Here is a 16,087-nt window from a genome sequence, read left to right as displayed (position 1 = left end):
TTGTATGCATGGTGACCTCATATGGGGATGGATTCACCCTCACCCCGCAGTGGTGGAACGACCTTCCTACGGATGTCAGGACTGCCCAGTCCCTGACCACCTTCCGGCGCCTCCTGAAGACTCACCTCTCCAGACAACACCTGTAAAATGTAACTCTTCCCTTCTGGATAATATAGCACTCTGCCTTTAATGCACTTTAACTTGCGCTTATCTGCTCCCTACTGTATTTAATCCTGCACTGAACCCAATCTGTAGTATTTTATATTTCACTTGCCCTCGTATCTAACCCTGATGTAACTATCAACACTGTTATCTGCTCTTGAGCTGCCCCAATATCAGATCGTTCTGTGTTTTGTATTTGCTCTTATTAGGACTGAAGTCATTGTATTTTGTATCTTGCTCTTAATTGTACTTTAATTCTTGATATGTATTTTTTGTATACAACTGTAAGTCGCCCTGGGTAAGGGCGTCTGCTAAGAAATAAATAAATGGATTTAAAAAACTCTCTTCTTTCTTAATATATCTGGGGACAGATGAAAGACTAGCAAGCAAATGCATGATGACCTCATATGAGAATGCCATTCCCCCCTTAAAAAGCAATGGGGAAACAAATCAATACAAATGTGTCCAAAACTCCTTTTTACCTCACAGCTATTTTTAATATTTCAAGCATGAAAGGGTTAAATTTAAGTTTTCAAGTAAAATATATTAAGAAATTGACACTCCAGGGATAGACAACCCTTGCATGGATAAATCTAAGTGATGGCCACGCCATAACCATTATAAAGTATAGGTTTGACTGCGCCATAAGCAAACATTAATTCCGGTCTTTTTCAGCTGCATTGTAAAACTTTGATCTTCATTAAATAATTAAGGAGCTGATTGGAACAAAGTCCTGCATTGGAATGGTCTGGGAGGGAGAAGGTTATCCTATGCAATGCACTTCCAATGCTCTCTGCTATTGGAATAGGTGTAGAGTGAAGAACTTCTTTATGGACAACACCGCAGCTGCAGGTGATAGGAGGTACTGTAACAGGATCTGAGATGCATTAACTACCTCAGTAAATGGATCCCATTCTTCAGTGCACTTGTTTGGGGTTGATAGTGAGGTAGCTGGTTAATGCACAGCCTCTTCTAGCTTATACACTGTATCAGTTTAGTGCTTACAGAAAAAGATGTGTTTTTAGAAAAATGAACAGTGTTTATTCACAATGTAATTGTCCTTCACACAACCTTATACAATACATGATAACAAGTAACAAAATATTCATAATTTACAATGTCATTTTTTAGAGTCAGACATGACTCAGTGGAGTACAGTAAAGTCTCAATAAGCTGGTGGTATCTAGAATTTCATACAAGCTGATATCTGGTCACTGTGACGTTCAATGGGGTGCGAATCAGTGTGTATCTCAAAGCACTCTATGCTTTATACTCTATATAGTTCAATAATGATAATAACTAAATACTACGGGACGCATTTTAAAAAGCACTTACACTCCAGTCTTTAATTAACTTTATGAAAAGAGAAAAAAAAATCAAATGTTTCAAAATGAGAAACCTTTTGAATACCGAAGAGAACTTGGGTTATTTGACTTGGTTCTGTTTTTGTTAAATAACCAGGCGTTACACCTCTTTAAAAAAAAAAACACAGGACTTCATTAAAAAACTGAGGAAACGCTTTGAAAATATGTCTCCTGCTCTTAAAGTGGCATTATCTGATTACAACAGTGTACAGGTATCTGAGTCACTTCACTATCAGAGTCTGCTATTATGTTATACATTATAAAAATACATACTTGCGCAACACAATACAATACTAATTGCACGTACAATATTTACACAGTTCAGAGTATTTGTGCAATAACAGTGGAAATTCACTGCAGGAGTCGTGCACGGTGCATATCAATGCATTCACTTTGGTTACAGGTATTCAGTTCTCTTGCATTAATCACATCATGGCTCATGAGTGTCAGCGTGTATAGACTCACGGCTTGTCCCATCTTACCAGTCGCAGGACCTGCCAGAGGTAGATGTAAACAAACTGGAGAGTCAACATGTTTCAAGTGCAGTGCGTGGTAAGGGTTGGATGAGCATGAATCCCAGAGGAATCATGTTTGAGTTCACGATTGTGGGACACAGCTTTGAAATAACTTCTTAGAATGTCCTTCATTTTTTTAGTAATATCTTCAAATTCAAATGTCCTGGACAGAATGTGGAAGAATGGGCTTCTGGTACCATTGTAGATGCCTTTGTGCTACCATTGTACCTTAGACAGTACAGAACCACCGTCTGTGAGCCGGTCTCTCTGCCTGCCTGCATTGCCATTCAAATGATGGATTAGGGATATAGCAGCAGTTTATCCAGTATGAACATAAGAACATAAGAAAGTTTACAAACGAGAGGAGGCCATTCAGCCCATCTTGCTCGTTTGGTTGTTAGTAGCTTATTGATCCCAGAATCTCATCAAGCAGCTTCTTAAAGGATCCCAGGGTGTCAGTTTCAACAACATTACTGGAGAGTTGGTTCCAGACCCTCACAATTCTCTGTGTAAAAAAGTGCCTCCTATTTTCTGTTCTGAATGCCCCTTTATCTAAACTCCATTTGTGACCCCTGGTCCTTGTTTCTTTTTTCAGGTCAAAGAAGTCCCCTAGGTCGACATTGTCAATACCTTTTAGGATTTTGAATGCTTGAATCAGATCACCGCATAGTCTTCTTTGTTCAAGACTGAATAGATTCAATTCTTTTAGCCTGTCTGCATACGACATGCCTTTTAAACCTGGGATAATCCTGGTTGCTCTTCTTTGCACTCTTTCAATGTTTCCAATGTTCAAGAAAGGTGAAGCCTTCCTGTGTACCACAGTTTTGGTCTTGTCTTTTAATTTCCTTCCTAGCTCTCTGAATTTGTTTTGCAGGGATCTTGGCTTGTCTCTTCCAATATTGTTTGTACTGATGTGGATGACTACTACCGGGTCGTCTCCTGTTCATCTCTTGGTTGTTCTAGGAGCCTCAGTGCTTCTTAATGCTGGTTTCTCACTCACTTCCAGTTCCAGTTGCGATCTCTCAGATTTGGAGCCGGTTATCGTGATCTCAGCGATTAGTTTCCGACACAAAGGACATGTTCCGATCCGGTCCCACACGTTTTCCGCACACGGGACACACATGCAGGCGTGACCACACGCGAGAACGGTGCTCACGGGACTGGAGAGGCAAACCACGCAGTCTTCAGCGCCCCCTGCAGGACAAACAGAAACAGTGCCGCTATTAGAATCAATATTGAATTATAGTGCGGTGTAAAGCAGTGTAAAAACAAGGAACAGTAAGGAACTAACTTTAAAAGAAATCAGTTGTTCAATATTGATGCCTAAATATTACCCCAAAAGATTCATTTGGCACAATACCTGTTAAAGTCCACCTGTTTATTGTTCTTATATATCATTAAATTAACAAGTGTCCATGTAATCTATATATTTTATAGCAGAAGGCAAGCTTCAAGGTTGTAATTATGGCCGATAATAAACACAGCAGTGCATTTGGAAGCTATTCACACCCCTGCTGTGTATACAGAACAGTGATCTTGTTATTGACACAGCCAGGGTGCAAATAGCACAGAACTGTTCTCTATTTCCACACTCTGCAGTGATGTTAATAGACTGGGCTTTGTGTTACCATCTCTGAACCCCGCTCTGCAAAACTGCAAAAAGCAATGCTTTATTTCTTGTTTTTTTTTTCCAGCTGACCTGTTCGGGGTTCGGGGTTCACTGGGGTGTCTCGCCGGTCGAAGGGCGTGTTTCGAGGGCAGGAGGTTTGGGTGCCGAACGCACTCCTTTTCGTCGAGCCTGCAAAACCACAGAAAATAAATAATTAAACAAACAGTGCGTGCCATCCCGGGTGAGCTAGGTCCATCTTAAAACACCTAAGCATCCTTTAAACTTGTGGCCTGTGTATTTCTTTATTGTACAATAACTGTAAAAGCACGACGGTCTCTTTCCTTCCTCACCTAGTATCTGCAGCGCGCGTGTCTGTCCGTACACATCCATCAGCCCCCACAGTGTACTGTTCACATTGACCCCTCTGAGCAGCAGGTACGTCTCTCCACTGTTCACTCTGTACAGCAACTCCCCTTTCTTGTTCACCCAATACGCGATCCTGTCCCCCTGCCGGGCGCACTCCTCTGGGATCGCCCCCACCCAGAACCCAGGCCGGCCCTTCAGATTAGGGCAGGCGAAGGGGGGCAGAGAGTCGGGGTTCATGCAGGAGGGGCAGTGAGTGGTGAAGCCCAGCCGCAGAGCTCCTTGCCAGTGCCCCTCGCTCTCCTCCACTCGCAGGATCACGTGCTCCATCAGCGCCACCGGCCGGCTGGTGAACACGAGGCCGTCTCTGAAGGTGTCTCTCCGCTCCACCCGGTGGAGGCCCGGGTGCATTGTGATCTGGGAGCCGTGGGTTTGTGGGTGGAAGCTCAGGGGTCCCAGGCACTGACTGTGGCACGCGTGGGAGGAGGGTGTTTGGAGGTGTAGGTCATGGCCGGTCCCTTTACAATGATCTGCAATAAAATAAAAGAAAATCATTGAGGACATTATACATTTTTTTTTTCTTAAGGAAATTTGATATCAGTTTTTTTTATATGGATTTAAAAACATGTAAACATTGCATTATTTTTGAAAACAAGTCAATAAAAAAGCTAGTGACTGAAAATGAAACTGCAACCATAGATAAATAGCAGGTCAATATTGAATCTAGCTTAAGTGAAAATGAAAGGGTTTGGTTTGCTGTTTGTTATTAAAAAGATTTAAATATTTATTGCACAAATGTGAAGTCATTCAACTCCAGCTTCTCTCTCTGTAGCTCTAACCACCAGAGCTACACTGCTTTCCTCTCTGCCAGTCCATCCTCAGCTCTAATCACTAGAGCCACACTGCTTCCCTCCCTCCCAGTCTCTCCTCAGCTCTAACCACTAGAGCCACACTGCTTCCCTCTCTCCCAGTCTCTCCTCAGCTCTAACCACTACAGCCACACTGCTTCCCTCCCTCCCAGTCTCTCAGCTCTAACCACTAGTGCCACACTGCTTCCCTCCCTCCCAATCCCTGTGCTGATGTTGTGCCATGCCACGGCAATGGATTATCAAGAGTAAAGGATAGTGTGTTCATACCATTTGGATGCCATTGCATCTGGTGTCAAAGGACTTTGATTACAATACTCTCGGACTACACACTACAGGTACGCTAATATTATGCCAATTGGGGGTCTGTATACCCTGAAAGGATGACAACATATCAGAGCGATGCCAGTGCCTGTATTGCTATTAAAGATCACTTGTTAAAATGGTACAAACATGCAGTCACTAAGGTATTATTGTGAATGTTTTCTGGTATTTTCAAAAGGGGATTTTTTTGCATTTGCAATACAGGAATTGCACAGAGCAGACAATAGGACTAACGCTACAAGCAGTACAGACTTTGGGACACGTAGGGTTAAAAAGGTTATAAAAGTGGACTGAGTGCAGCTGACAGGCCAAGAGGAAACTGTTGCCTCGGCAACATGAGGACTAATCAGAAACCACAGGGAGAGTTCAGAAAAGCAACTGTGCATTGGGTCATGAAACTAATACACCCCTATCCTGTGTCATGATGCAGCTTGGATAACAAACACACTGAGAGAGAAGCCTTAACCTTTACAGCTAATGACTTTCAATTGCACTGCAATGGCAATGCAGACAGACAGGGGCACTACAATGGCAATGCAGTCAGACAGGGGCACTACAATGGCAATGCAGACAGACAGTGGCACTGCAATGGCAATGTAGACAGACAGGGGCACTGCAATGGCAATGCAGTCAGGCAGGGGCACTGCAATGGCAATTCCATTCTGTATTATCAGTTTTATCAGTCAGATACGAGTCCTTAGTCTCTGTCGCTGTACCTGCGCACTATACACAACACGGTTTGTTCACAGAATAGTTTTCTCCGCAGGGAGACAAGCTCAGTTTCCCATGGAAACATGCTTATGTACACAACAGTTAGTCTGTTTACATTCCACAAAGGAAGTGTTAGCTGCAGGTGCTACGTGACATCCCAAACAATCCACCCTCTTGTCATTACCTGCAGCAGTAGGTCAAAAATGAAATATTTAAACTGTCCCTTCCAAAAAAGTACTGTAGCATTACAATACTATAAAAACACTATGGTACTGTACTATAGTAACCTGAGCATACTACAGTACTGTGCCATAGCAGTACTATTGTACTGTGTATATATCATTTGTTTCATGTTGCTGTATCATTATAGCTTATAGTTGAGCCATGCTGTCTTACAGTGCTATTAGAAAACACTATGAAATGCCATCCTATAACTAGCTTTGATATAGCTCTACTATAGTACTACTGGAATGTGCTACAGTACTTTCTTTGAAGGAATGCATTGTGTGTTATACATTTTTACCAACAGGAAATAATAAAAATAAAGCAATCAGTAAAACAAACAGCTCCATAAACTAGGGCCTGACAGGTGTTTGGGTTCGTTTTTAGTCGGCTTTATCAGGCACGCCATAAAAATACACAAACTGTATTCTGGTAATTGGATAAGGATAATCATCTTTTATTTGTTTTGTAATATTTTGTGACAGGTGGTTTTCGCCTGTTTTAGTTTCATTGTTAGAATGTTATGCGCTTGTTGAGATTAGTTTTATAATAAACACTTTGATCCCTTGTTGTAAAGTTTTTATAGCAACTTCATAATAGAACTGAAGTACAAGATCCTGAGCTAGACCAGACCTTTACTATATGTCTCAAGTAAACACCTGGGGCTGGTTTCACGAAGCACTTCCACGTAGCAGTCTGCTAAATTCAATTCACTTCCATACACATCGTTATTTATTTTTTTAAAGAAAAAAAAAACATTTATCCTTTACTCATATAGAATTGCTGAGTGGATTTCTACAAAAGTTATTGTTCTGTCTTAAAATGTTTTTTGAAACAGGTAGAAATCAGATATCTCGTTCGCAGTGTTTTGTGAAACTGGTCCCCATGTCCTCGTTTTCTTTCTTTCCCTTATTTTCCTGTGCTTATCTTTAGACATTTTTAACTGGCCAAAAATCTGTGTTGATCTGGGCAAACAGCAATAAAGTTTGGAAAACTAAGGGGCTGAGATTAGGGTTAGATCATTTTACAGCACTGAGGAATCCACTGGGGTTGCATCAACCCCTTATTTTTAGGGGTGATCCTGCTGTCAGAGAATATATGTCCCCCCCCCCCCCACAAATATGTGTTCCCCTTATTCTTTTGTGACAAAGTAATCATTCTTTGCATATAAGTCTACATCCATGCACTTTCAAACCTTGATTTAAGACCACTTTTCCTAACCCCTATTGCACTACAAATACAAACAATTAATGCATAATTAAATGATGGATTTGTAAAGTATGTGTACTATGCACACTATGCACGGCATGACATTTGTATTTAGAACAAAATGCATGTGATTCATTATAATGCTGCCAACTCCTGACAAACGTGTCTAAAGACGTATCGACTTGAGTGGGGTGTGGTAGCCTGATTTAGTAAAACAACTGTGGAAGACGTATTAGAATACTGGAAGAACGCAGCAAGATTTTTCTTCTTGGTTACTCCAAAGAAGCCCAGAGCTGACACAGCCTTTGCAAAAAACCACCAATGAATAATTGGATATTGCACAGACAGGGGTCCTGATACGGTAACACACTGTCTGTCTGCATTGCCATTGAAGATCATTTGGGAAGGGTATAGTTAGCACGCTGCACTGTCTTTGTGCTGCCAATACCCCTCAGTATAATACAGAGCTTGTAGTGCTATATTCAATCAGTCTGTATTGATTTAATGGAGTCATTGTGAAAGTAGATCAGTTAGCAGTGGCGATAAAAAAGCAACAAGGAAGTAATAAACATGTTGATAACTTAAGGATCACAATCTCTGAGTTATCAAGGTAGCAAAATGATAAGATACAGCATTTGAGCCAAAGAAGACAAGAAAAGCAAAGAGATGTGGTGTGCAGTGGTATGCATAGGCAGGGATAGAAACTCACACTAGCCCTGCTGCCTGGCCCAGCCCTGGGGTTCAGAACTGCCCTCAGTGAAGTCTATTATTATTATTAGTGAAATGATCAGGAGCCAGGGGTTTGAGCACGGCTTGAAACTCACACTAGCCCTGCTGCTGCTGCACCCAGCCCTGGGTTTCTGAACTCCCCTCAGTGAAGTCTATTATTATTATTATTATTATTATTATTATTATTAACATTGAAATGATCAGGAGCCAGGGGTTTGAGGATGGCTTGAAACTCACACAAACCCTGCTGCTGCCCCCAGCCCTGGGGGTTCAGAACTGCCCTCAATGATCAGAGGCAGGAGCTTGAACAATTGTTCCTCCCTCCACAGCTTCTATCAGTAAACCTATCAGATTCATGCTGTGTTGAGAAGTTCGATCACGTCAGAGCACATTTCACAGGTCATTTATTAACATACCAAGGGGAGCTCTGAAACCCTGGGCTGTGCACAGGGCTTGCTAACCTTGTCCACAGGGCTCTGTAGACTGTGCTGTTTGTGGTCTGCCTCATAAACGAGAATGCAGGTGGAACTGGGAGCAAATAGGAGGCCTAACTGCATTATAACTGATTCAGTGGTATAAGGGACTACCTTGTAATGAAAGCAACACTTTATATTAAGTGTCTAATTACTGTGTATTTACATAGTAGTTACTTAGTAAATACATGTGCACTTACACATAGTTACAATGTTATTATACATAGTTGTACTTAATGTGTATTTTTTTGCACGATATAACCCTAACCCTTTTCTGCTACTTGTGTACTTACATATATCATGCAAAAAGATTAACACATTCAGCACATTGTAACTGTGCATAATACCACTGTAATGATGTGTAAGACACATGTATTTACTAAGTAACTACTATATACACAGTAATGAGAGACAAGGTAAAGTGTTAGCCTAATGAAGCAGCGCTGCATTGCAAACTCAATACCAGACTACGCATCACACAGCCCACTTGAAACAGAATCCAATAGAAAATGACTTCCACTTACTGAACTCAAACAACCAAAGGATTTTTAACATGCATATTCAGATACAATTCTGTTCCTCTGGTATTCCTGTGATATTGCATTTGTTAAAAGACTTTCCCTTATTAAAGTTTGCCATGGTGTTTTTTGCATGGTAATTTTGCAGTTCTCCCCCTATGCTTTTCCCATGGTTATACAATGTATTTATAATTTATAATTTATTATTATTATTATTATTATTATTATTATTATTATTATTATTATTATTATTATTATTATTATTATTATTATTTAATAATAAATAAACATTTAACCATAATATTTACCATGGTATGCTTTAACATACCTCTTTGTGCTTTACAATGCTTGTCTATGCTTTACCATACCTCTCTGTGCTTTGCAATGCTTCCCTGTGCTTTACAATGCTTCCCTATACTTTACCAGACCTCTCTGTGCTTTACAATGCTTGCCTATGCTTTACCATACCTCTCTGTGCTTTACAATGCTTCCCTATGCTTTACCAGACCTCTCTGTGCTTTACAATGCTTCCCTATGCTTTACCAGACCTCTCTGTGCTTTACAATGCTTCCCTATGCTTTACCGGACCTCTCTGTGCTTTACAATGCTTCCCTATGCTTTACCAGACCTCTCTGTGTTTTACAATGCTTCCCTATGCTTTACCAGACCTCTCTGTGCTTTACAATGCTTCCCTATGCTTTACCAGACCTCTCTGTGCTTTACAATGCTTCTCTATGCTTTACCATACCTCTCTGTGCTTTACAATGCTTCCCTAGGCTTTACCAGACCTCTCTGTGTTTTACAATGCTTCTCTATGCTCTACCAGACCTCTCTGAGCTTTATCACACGTTGCTATGCTTTTACTATGCTTTATTCCTTTGCCATTGTAACCCCTTTGTAAGGGCATTAACTGTAATATATTTAAATAGTCAGTATGCAGTGACAACATGCAATGATTAAACATTCATATCAGTGTCTTACCAAGTCTCGAGAGAGTGTTCCGATTCCCCATGGTTGATCCTGTTCTGGTAATCTCTTGAATTCTCACCCAGTCTGTGTCTCAGTGATGGGACTGGATATACAGTGAAGTAGTCTGGTGCTCTAGTGTATGTATACAGAATGTGTCAGCGTGTGTTTGCTGTGCACTTAAATACCTTCATCCTACACGATTGGTTACAAGAAAATGGGCGGGCCGAATGGAAAAGTACCTCAGACTGACTGGGAAAGTACCTCTTTCGTTTCTGTCAGTGTGAGTGAGTGAGTGTGTGTGTGTGTGAGTGTGTGTGAGTGTGTGTGTGTGTGTGTGAGTGTGTGTGAGTGTGTGTGTGTGTGTGTGAGTGAGTGTGTGTGTGTGTGTGCGTGTGTGTGTGTGTGTGTCAGTGTGTGTGTGTGTGTGTGTGTGTGTGTGTGTGTGTGCGTGTGTGTGTGTGTGTGTGTGAGTGTGTGTGTGAGTGTGTGTGTGGGTGTGTGTGTCTTGTCTGGTCTGTGCCCTTGAAATATTAGACCCAGACACATTAACTGCAGATCAGCGTGTTTGTGCACTTTTATTAATAAACAAAACCAAACAAAACAAACACAGGAACAAAACACTGGTTAAACAAACACTGTACCCAAGCTATAGCCAGCGCGGTACCTGCTCTGTCTCTGTTCCTCTGACAAAGGATGTGGCTTCTCTTTTATAGCATGTGCCTGGGCTGATTTGATCACTAAGTATTCAATGAAGCACCAGCCACATTCTGCACCTGGATTTGGTATAAATGGGATTTCAGCACCCCATTTATACCAGTGGTTAAAGAAATGGGCTTGTAACCAGGAGGTCCCAGGTTCAAATCCCACCTCAGCCACTGACTCATTGTGTGACCGTGAGCAAGTCACTTAACCTCCTTGTGCTCCGTCTTTGGGGTAAGACGTAGTTGTAAGTGACTCTGCAGCTGATGCATAGTTCACACACCCTAGTCTCTGTAAGTCGCCTTGGATAAAGGCGTCTGCTAAATAAACAAATAATAATAATAATAATCCCTGCCAAAATTAAATGCAAACTATTTAAAACTATTAACACAAATAAAAATACAAAACATGTCCAGGGTCTCTGCCCTGTCACGGTGTGTACATGGTTGTGTGTGCGGGGTCTCTGTCCTGTCACAGTGTGTACATGGTTGTGTGTACGGGGTCTCTGCCCTGTCACAGTGTGTACATGGTTGTGTGTACGGGGTCTCTGTCCTGTCACGGTGTGTACATGGTTGTGTGTGTGGGGTCTCTGCCCTGTCACAGTGTGTACATGGTTGTGTGTACGGGGTCTCTGCCCTGTCACAGTGTGTACATGGTTGTGTGTACGGGGTCTCTGTCCTGTCACAGTGTGTACATGGTTGTGTGTGTGGGGTCTCTGTCCTGTCACAGTGTGTACATGGTTGTGTGTGCGGGGTCTCTGTCCTGTCACAGTGTGTACATGGTTGTGTGTACGGGGTCTCTGCCCTGTCACAGTGTGTACATGGTTGTGTGTACGGGGTCTCTGCCCTGTCACAGTGTGTACATGGTTGTGTGTATGGGGTCTCTGTCCTGTCACAGTGTGTACATGGTTGTGTGTACGGGGTCTCTGCCCTGTCACGGTGTGTACATGGTTGTGTGTGCGGGGTCTCTGCCCTGTCACAGTGTGTACATGGTTGCGTGTGTCTTTTTAAGTGCTCAGTGCCGGCAGCTATTGAAATACCAGCTATTAGAAAATAGAAAAATGGACCTAAACCAATGTTCTCGGTAATTTTTTTTTTTGTGTTTTTCAATCCACAGTGAAAGCTATGGTTAATGAAAACGTTCCAGTCTGAAGTCCCGTACAGTACTGAATAAGCAACAAACCTTTGTGATCTCAAAGTATGGTCTCGGGCTAAATTCTCAAAACTGTTTACTCGAGCACAATTCTTTCAGCAAGGAGAAACACACCCAATAAGGTTACCAGACCAGAAATAAAGAAGCGAGCAAGACTTTTAATTCAGGAGCTGGAGTGAAGTACGGAGTCTTTTCTTGTTCGTTTCATTATTTATTTCTTAGCAGATGTTATATTGGTGATGTTTGATCTGTGGTCTGAAAAAAATGAAAGAGGATGAATGGGGTCCGAGAGGAAGCATGTTTAGAAGAGAAGGTAGGAAGCACTTTTTTACACAGAGAGTTATAAATGCATGGATTAGCCTACCAGGTGATGCATCTAAAACACTGGGAACATTAAAACACAATCGATTCTCTCCTGTTAAATTAGCCCCCCCCCCCCCAGTTGGGGTGAATGGTGCGCTAACAAGGGACCAGTCTTGATGGAACAAGTTCCCAAACTTTCCTTATGTTCTTGAAGTGAAAAACAACAATATTGAATTGAGACTTAGGACAGTGCAAACCAGCGAACTGATAACCTCCATAAAGTTTTATCTTGTAAACGTGTTTTACAATCCATCGTGCCTCATTTTTCCGTTTAATCAGTAACAGAAATGGCGGTTAATTGCGCAATGCACAATGTCAGGTAACTGTAAAATCCACAACAGTGTGTGTCACTGAGTGCTAAAAATGTAAGCAGTCTAATCTTAATGCGGTCTTAAAATAAGAGGCTGTCGATATTCAGCTTTCATTTACAGTATTTAATTTATTCCTAACTGTTTTGTTTTTGGTTATCGCTGTTTGCCCTGAATAATAAGCCTACTCTTGACACAATAGTGTATGGGTGTGTACGTACAAAGTCTAAGGCAACGAAAGGAAACAGAAACTGGAAGAAGGTTCTTAGAGATGCCAGTTAAAGCTGTAGACTCTGTGTACTCTGTGTGAGTGCCCCATATATGATTTGTATTTTATTTGGCATTTCCTTTTTTTTTTACTTTCATTTCTTTCCAGAAATGCCTGATCACGTTCCCCCATGCAGCGGAAAGGAATATCCGCTAGAAACTGTCCTCAGGGCATCAGATGATTCGAGAGCATTTGCCAAGTACTCCCACCTTTCACTTCCTGAGCTCGTCACTTCTCTGACATCAACACATCCTGACTCTAACCCAAACCCAACCCTAACCTTACACAACCCAAACCCAAACCCTAAACCTAAACATTAAGAATCATCGGATGCCCTGAGGACAGTTTGTAAAGGATAATCCACTGTGCTGCTTCCCTCACCGCAGCGTTTCCCCAGTCAGGAGCATTGAAGGCCAGTGGGCATCCTCCAATCCCCTCTTTACCCACAGAAGCATCTAGCTCCCTCTGCTCTGGTGGGTGGGGAGTGTATACACAAACTGGACTGTCAACAGCCTCTTCTAGTGCCCAAACATTTATTATGTGCTTGTGGTATATAACAAGTCAAAACACACACGAGAGCCAATGCAAACGTGTGTGTATGTGATTCTGAAAGACTCAAAGGCACTGTGTTCGTACCACCTGATAAAGTTTTATCTTGTATTTACAGTGATTGCAAAAAAGTGTTTTATTACAGTGCAATTCATTTTACCTCGTTTTGCAGTTTAATCAGTAGCAGAAATGGCGGTTAATTGTGCAATGTATACTGAGCATCAAAAGAAACTTATCACTTATCTTTGGATAAAATTCACTAGATGTGATCGAAAAATGACAAACTCTGTTTTAGAGCAGGTGCAGTGACTTTTTAATGTGCTGATTAACAACTGACATCATGGGCAGCAGCGTGGAGTAGTGGTTAGGGCTCTGGACTCTTGACCGGAGGGTTGTGGGTTCAATCCCTGGTAGGGGACACTGCTGCTGTCCCCTTGAGCAAGGTACTTTACCTAGATTGCTCCAGTAAAAGCCCAACTGTATAAATGGGTAATTGTATGTAAAAAAATAATGTGATATCTTGTAACAATTGTAAGTCGCCCTGGATAAGGGCGTCTGCTAAGAAATAAATAGTAATAATGAAGATGCTGCAAAATGATCTGCCGATCTTGGGCAGGTGTTGTGACTCTCGGTCTCCAAGTTCGTGGCCTGTCATTGACAGAGTGTGTCTGGTTATACAGTCTCGCCAGGTTTGAAATTGCTACGCTGTATGCTGCCCTAGTCCAGCCTCCAACATGCCGATTGCACTAAGGTGCTGCTCTCTTGACAGACGTGGCATATTGGTTTATGTGTGTGTGTGTATCTTTGTGTGAGTGTGTGGGTGCGTATCCTTGTGTGTGTCTGTGTGCGTGTCTCTATGTGTGTGTGTGTCTCTGTGTGTGCGTCTCTATGTGTGTCCCGTTACCATGCCATTGCTGGCCAACTGTGTTTTAATATATGAATGAAGTAGATCACATGGTCTCAGCACGTGGTGATCGCTGTATTTAGGTAGTGTGGATGGAATATTTTATATAGAACCAGTAAAGGAGCTCTCTTGCACATAGTAACCCCTGATAAAAAAGTGTATACTATACTGAGGTTCTGAGGATTCCACTCCTGATAATATATCCCATTCGATCAGGATTACTAAATGACAGTTTTAGACATTTTAAAACAGTTTGTGTGAAATTGCCTTGCTAAAACTGTGAAGAAAAAAACCACATATATGCATTATAAAATAGATACATAGATAGGAAGCTGAACATGGTGCATTTACACACACTGTGACTTAGAGAACAGCCAGGTGCAACAGAAATCATGATGTAATGGAATAATGGAACTGACTCAGACGCTTGACAAAACCCAACAGTGTGTCATGTGTGCTTAAAGTGGTTCGAATTTCATCCCAGAGTCAAATTCTGGGAAAGGACGGGAAGTCCTGAAACCGGAAAGCGTGGGAGTGTGGGGTGCAGCAGCATAAAGGAATATCCGCTAGAATGACTGTCCTGAGGGCATCAGATGATGATTCGAGGGCATTTGCCAAGAACTCCCACCTTTCACTTCCTGAGCTCGAGGCATCTCTACGAAATCAACCCACCCTGACCCTAACCCACCCCCAAACCTAACCTTAAGCAACCCCAGCCCTAAAACCTAACCCTAACCCAATACCTGACCCTAAACCTAACCATTAAAAATCATCCGATGCCCTGAGCACACTTTCTAGTGGATATTCCTGGGATGTGGTAAAACCCGGAAAGAGGCTTTAATTAATTCAATTGCATTAAAAAGCAGCTCAGAAAGTTACACACACGTGAGGGGAATATTTTAGCAATCAGAACCGATTAATAACGCGCTGTCATTAACCGTTTCCGGCCCAGAACCCTCTTTTATCACTGTCATTGCAAGAAAAACAAAAAAGTTGCAGCAACAAGTAAAGGCCAGTAAAGGCGCTCCACGTGGAGTGCAGGATGCGCTCTATAGCCTGGACGTCGCTGGTTCGAGTCCAGGCTATTCCACAGCCGACCGAGGACGGGAGCTCCCAGGGTGCGGCGCTCAATTGGCCGAGCGTCGCCCGGGGGGAGGGAGGGTTAGGTCGGCCAGGGTGTCCTCGGCTCACCGCGCACCAGCGACCCCTGTAGTCTGGCTGGGCGCCTGCGGGCTTGCCTGTAAGCTGCCCAGAGCTGCGTTGTCCTCCGACGCTGTAGCTCTTGGGTGGCTGCATGGTGAGTCCGCAGTGTGAAAAAAAGCGGTCGGCTGACGGCACACGCTTCGGAGGACAGCGTGTGTTCGTCTTCGCCCTCCCGAGTCAGCGCAGGGGTGGTAGCGGTGAGCTGAGCCTAAAAATAATTGCAGATTCCAAATTGGGAGAACATAATAAAAATAATTGGCAACGACTAATTTAAAAAAATAAAATTATATATAGTGAAGTTCCCTAAAAAACTAAATATTAAAAGACAACATTTTATTACCCAGAATGGGCAAATAAATGGCGATTCTATCAGTTTTTTCAGCAGTATTATTTTATCCTCACTTGGTTGTATTATGGGGGGGGGGGGGGGGGGGATGATAGGGGCCAGAGGGGGGCCCACACATACATACAGAAATAAAACTGTAAATAGGGCCTACTGTATGAGTACATCTACTATTTCTGTGCCAGCTACCCAACTCCAGCAGCCTTTAGGACTAGAAACGTTTTGTTTTCACTCAACTAAACTAAACTGTAAGCGTGCAGTGCA

At 42.4% G+C, this 16,087-nt stretch overlaps 1 protein-coding gene across 1 annotated transcript; it reads right to left on the bottom strand.

The window, feature by feature from the left end:
- Positions 1–1,178: 1,178 nt before the first annotated feature.
- On the bottom strand, positions 1,179–10,177 carry LOC117397878 (E3 ubiquitin-protein ligase NEURL3). Its single transcript, XM_059013737.1, has 4 exons — positions 10,047–10,177; positions 4,001–4,543; positions 3,741–3,839; positions 1,179–3,235 (listed from the first exon to the last, which is right to left on the bottom strand). Exons 1-4 carry the CDS (start codon positions 10,075–10,077, stop codon positions 2,985–2,987), a joined length of 924 nt encoding a protein of 307 aa, XP_058869720.1. The 5' UTR covers positions 10,078–10,177; the 3' UTR covers positions 1,179–2,984.
- Between the last annotated feature and the right edge of the window lie 5,910 nt (positions 10,178–16,087).

This window comes from Acipenser ruthenus, chromosome 46 (assembly GCF_902713425.1).
Source record: "Acipenser ruthenus chromosome 46, fAciRut3.2 maternal haplotype, whole genome shotgun sequence".
In the NCBI taxonomy this organism is placed as follows: domain Eukaryota; kingdom Metazoa; phylum Chordata; class Actinopteri; order Acipenseriformes; family Acipenseridae; genus Acipenser; species Acipenser ruthenus.
This window is presented reverse-complemented; position numbering and strand designations above follow the sequence as displayed.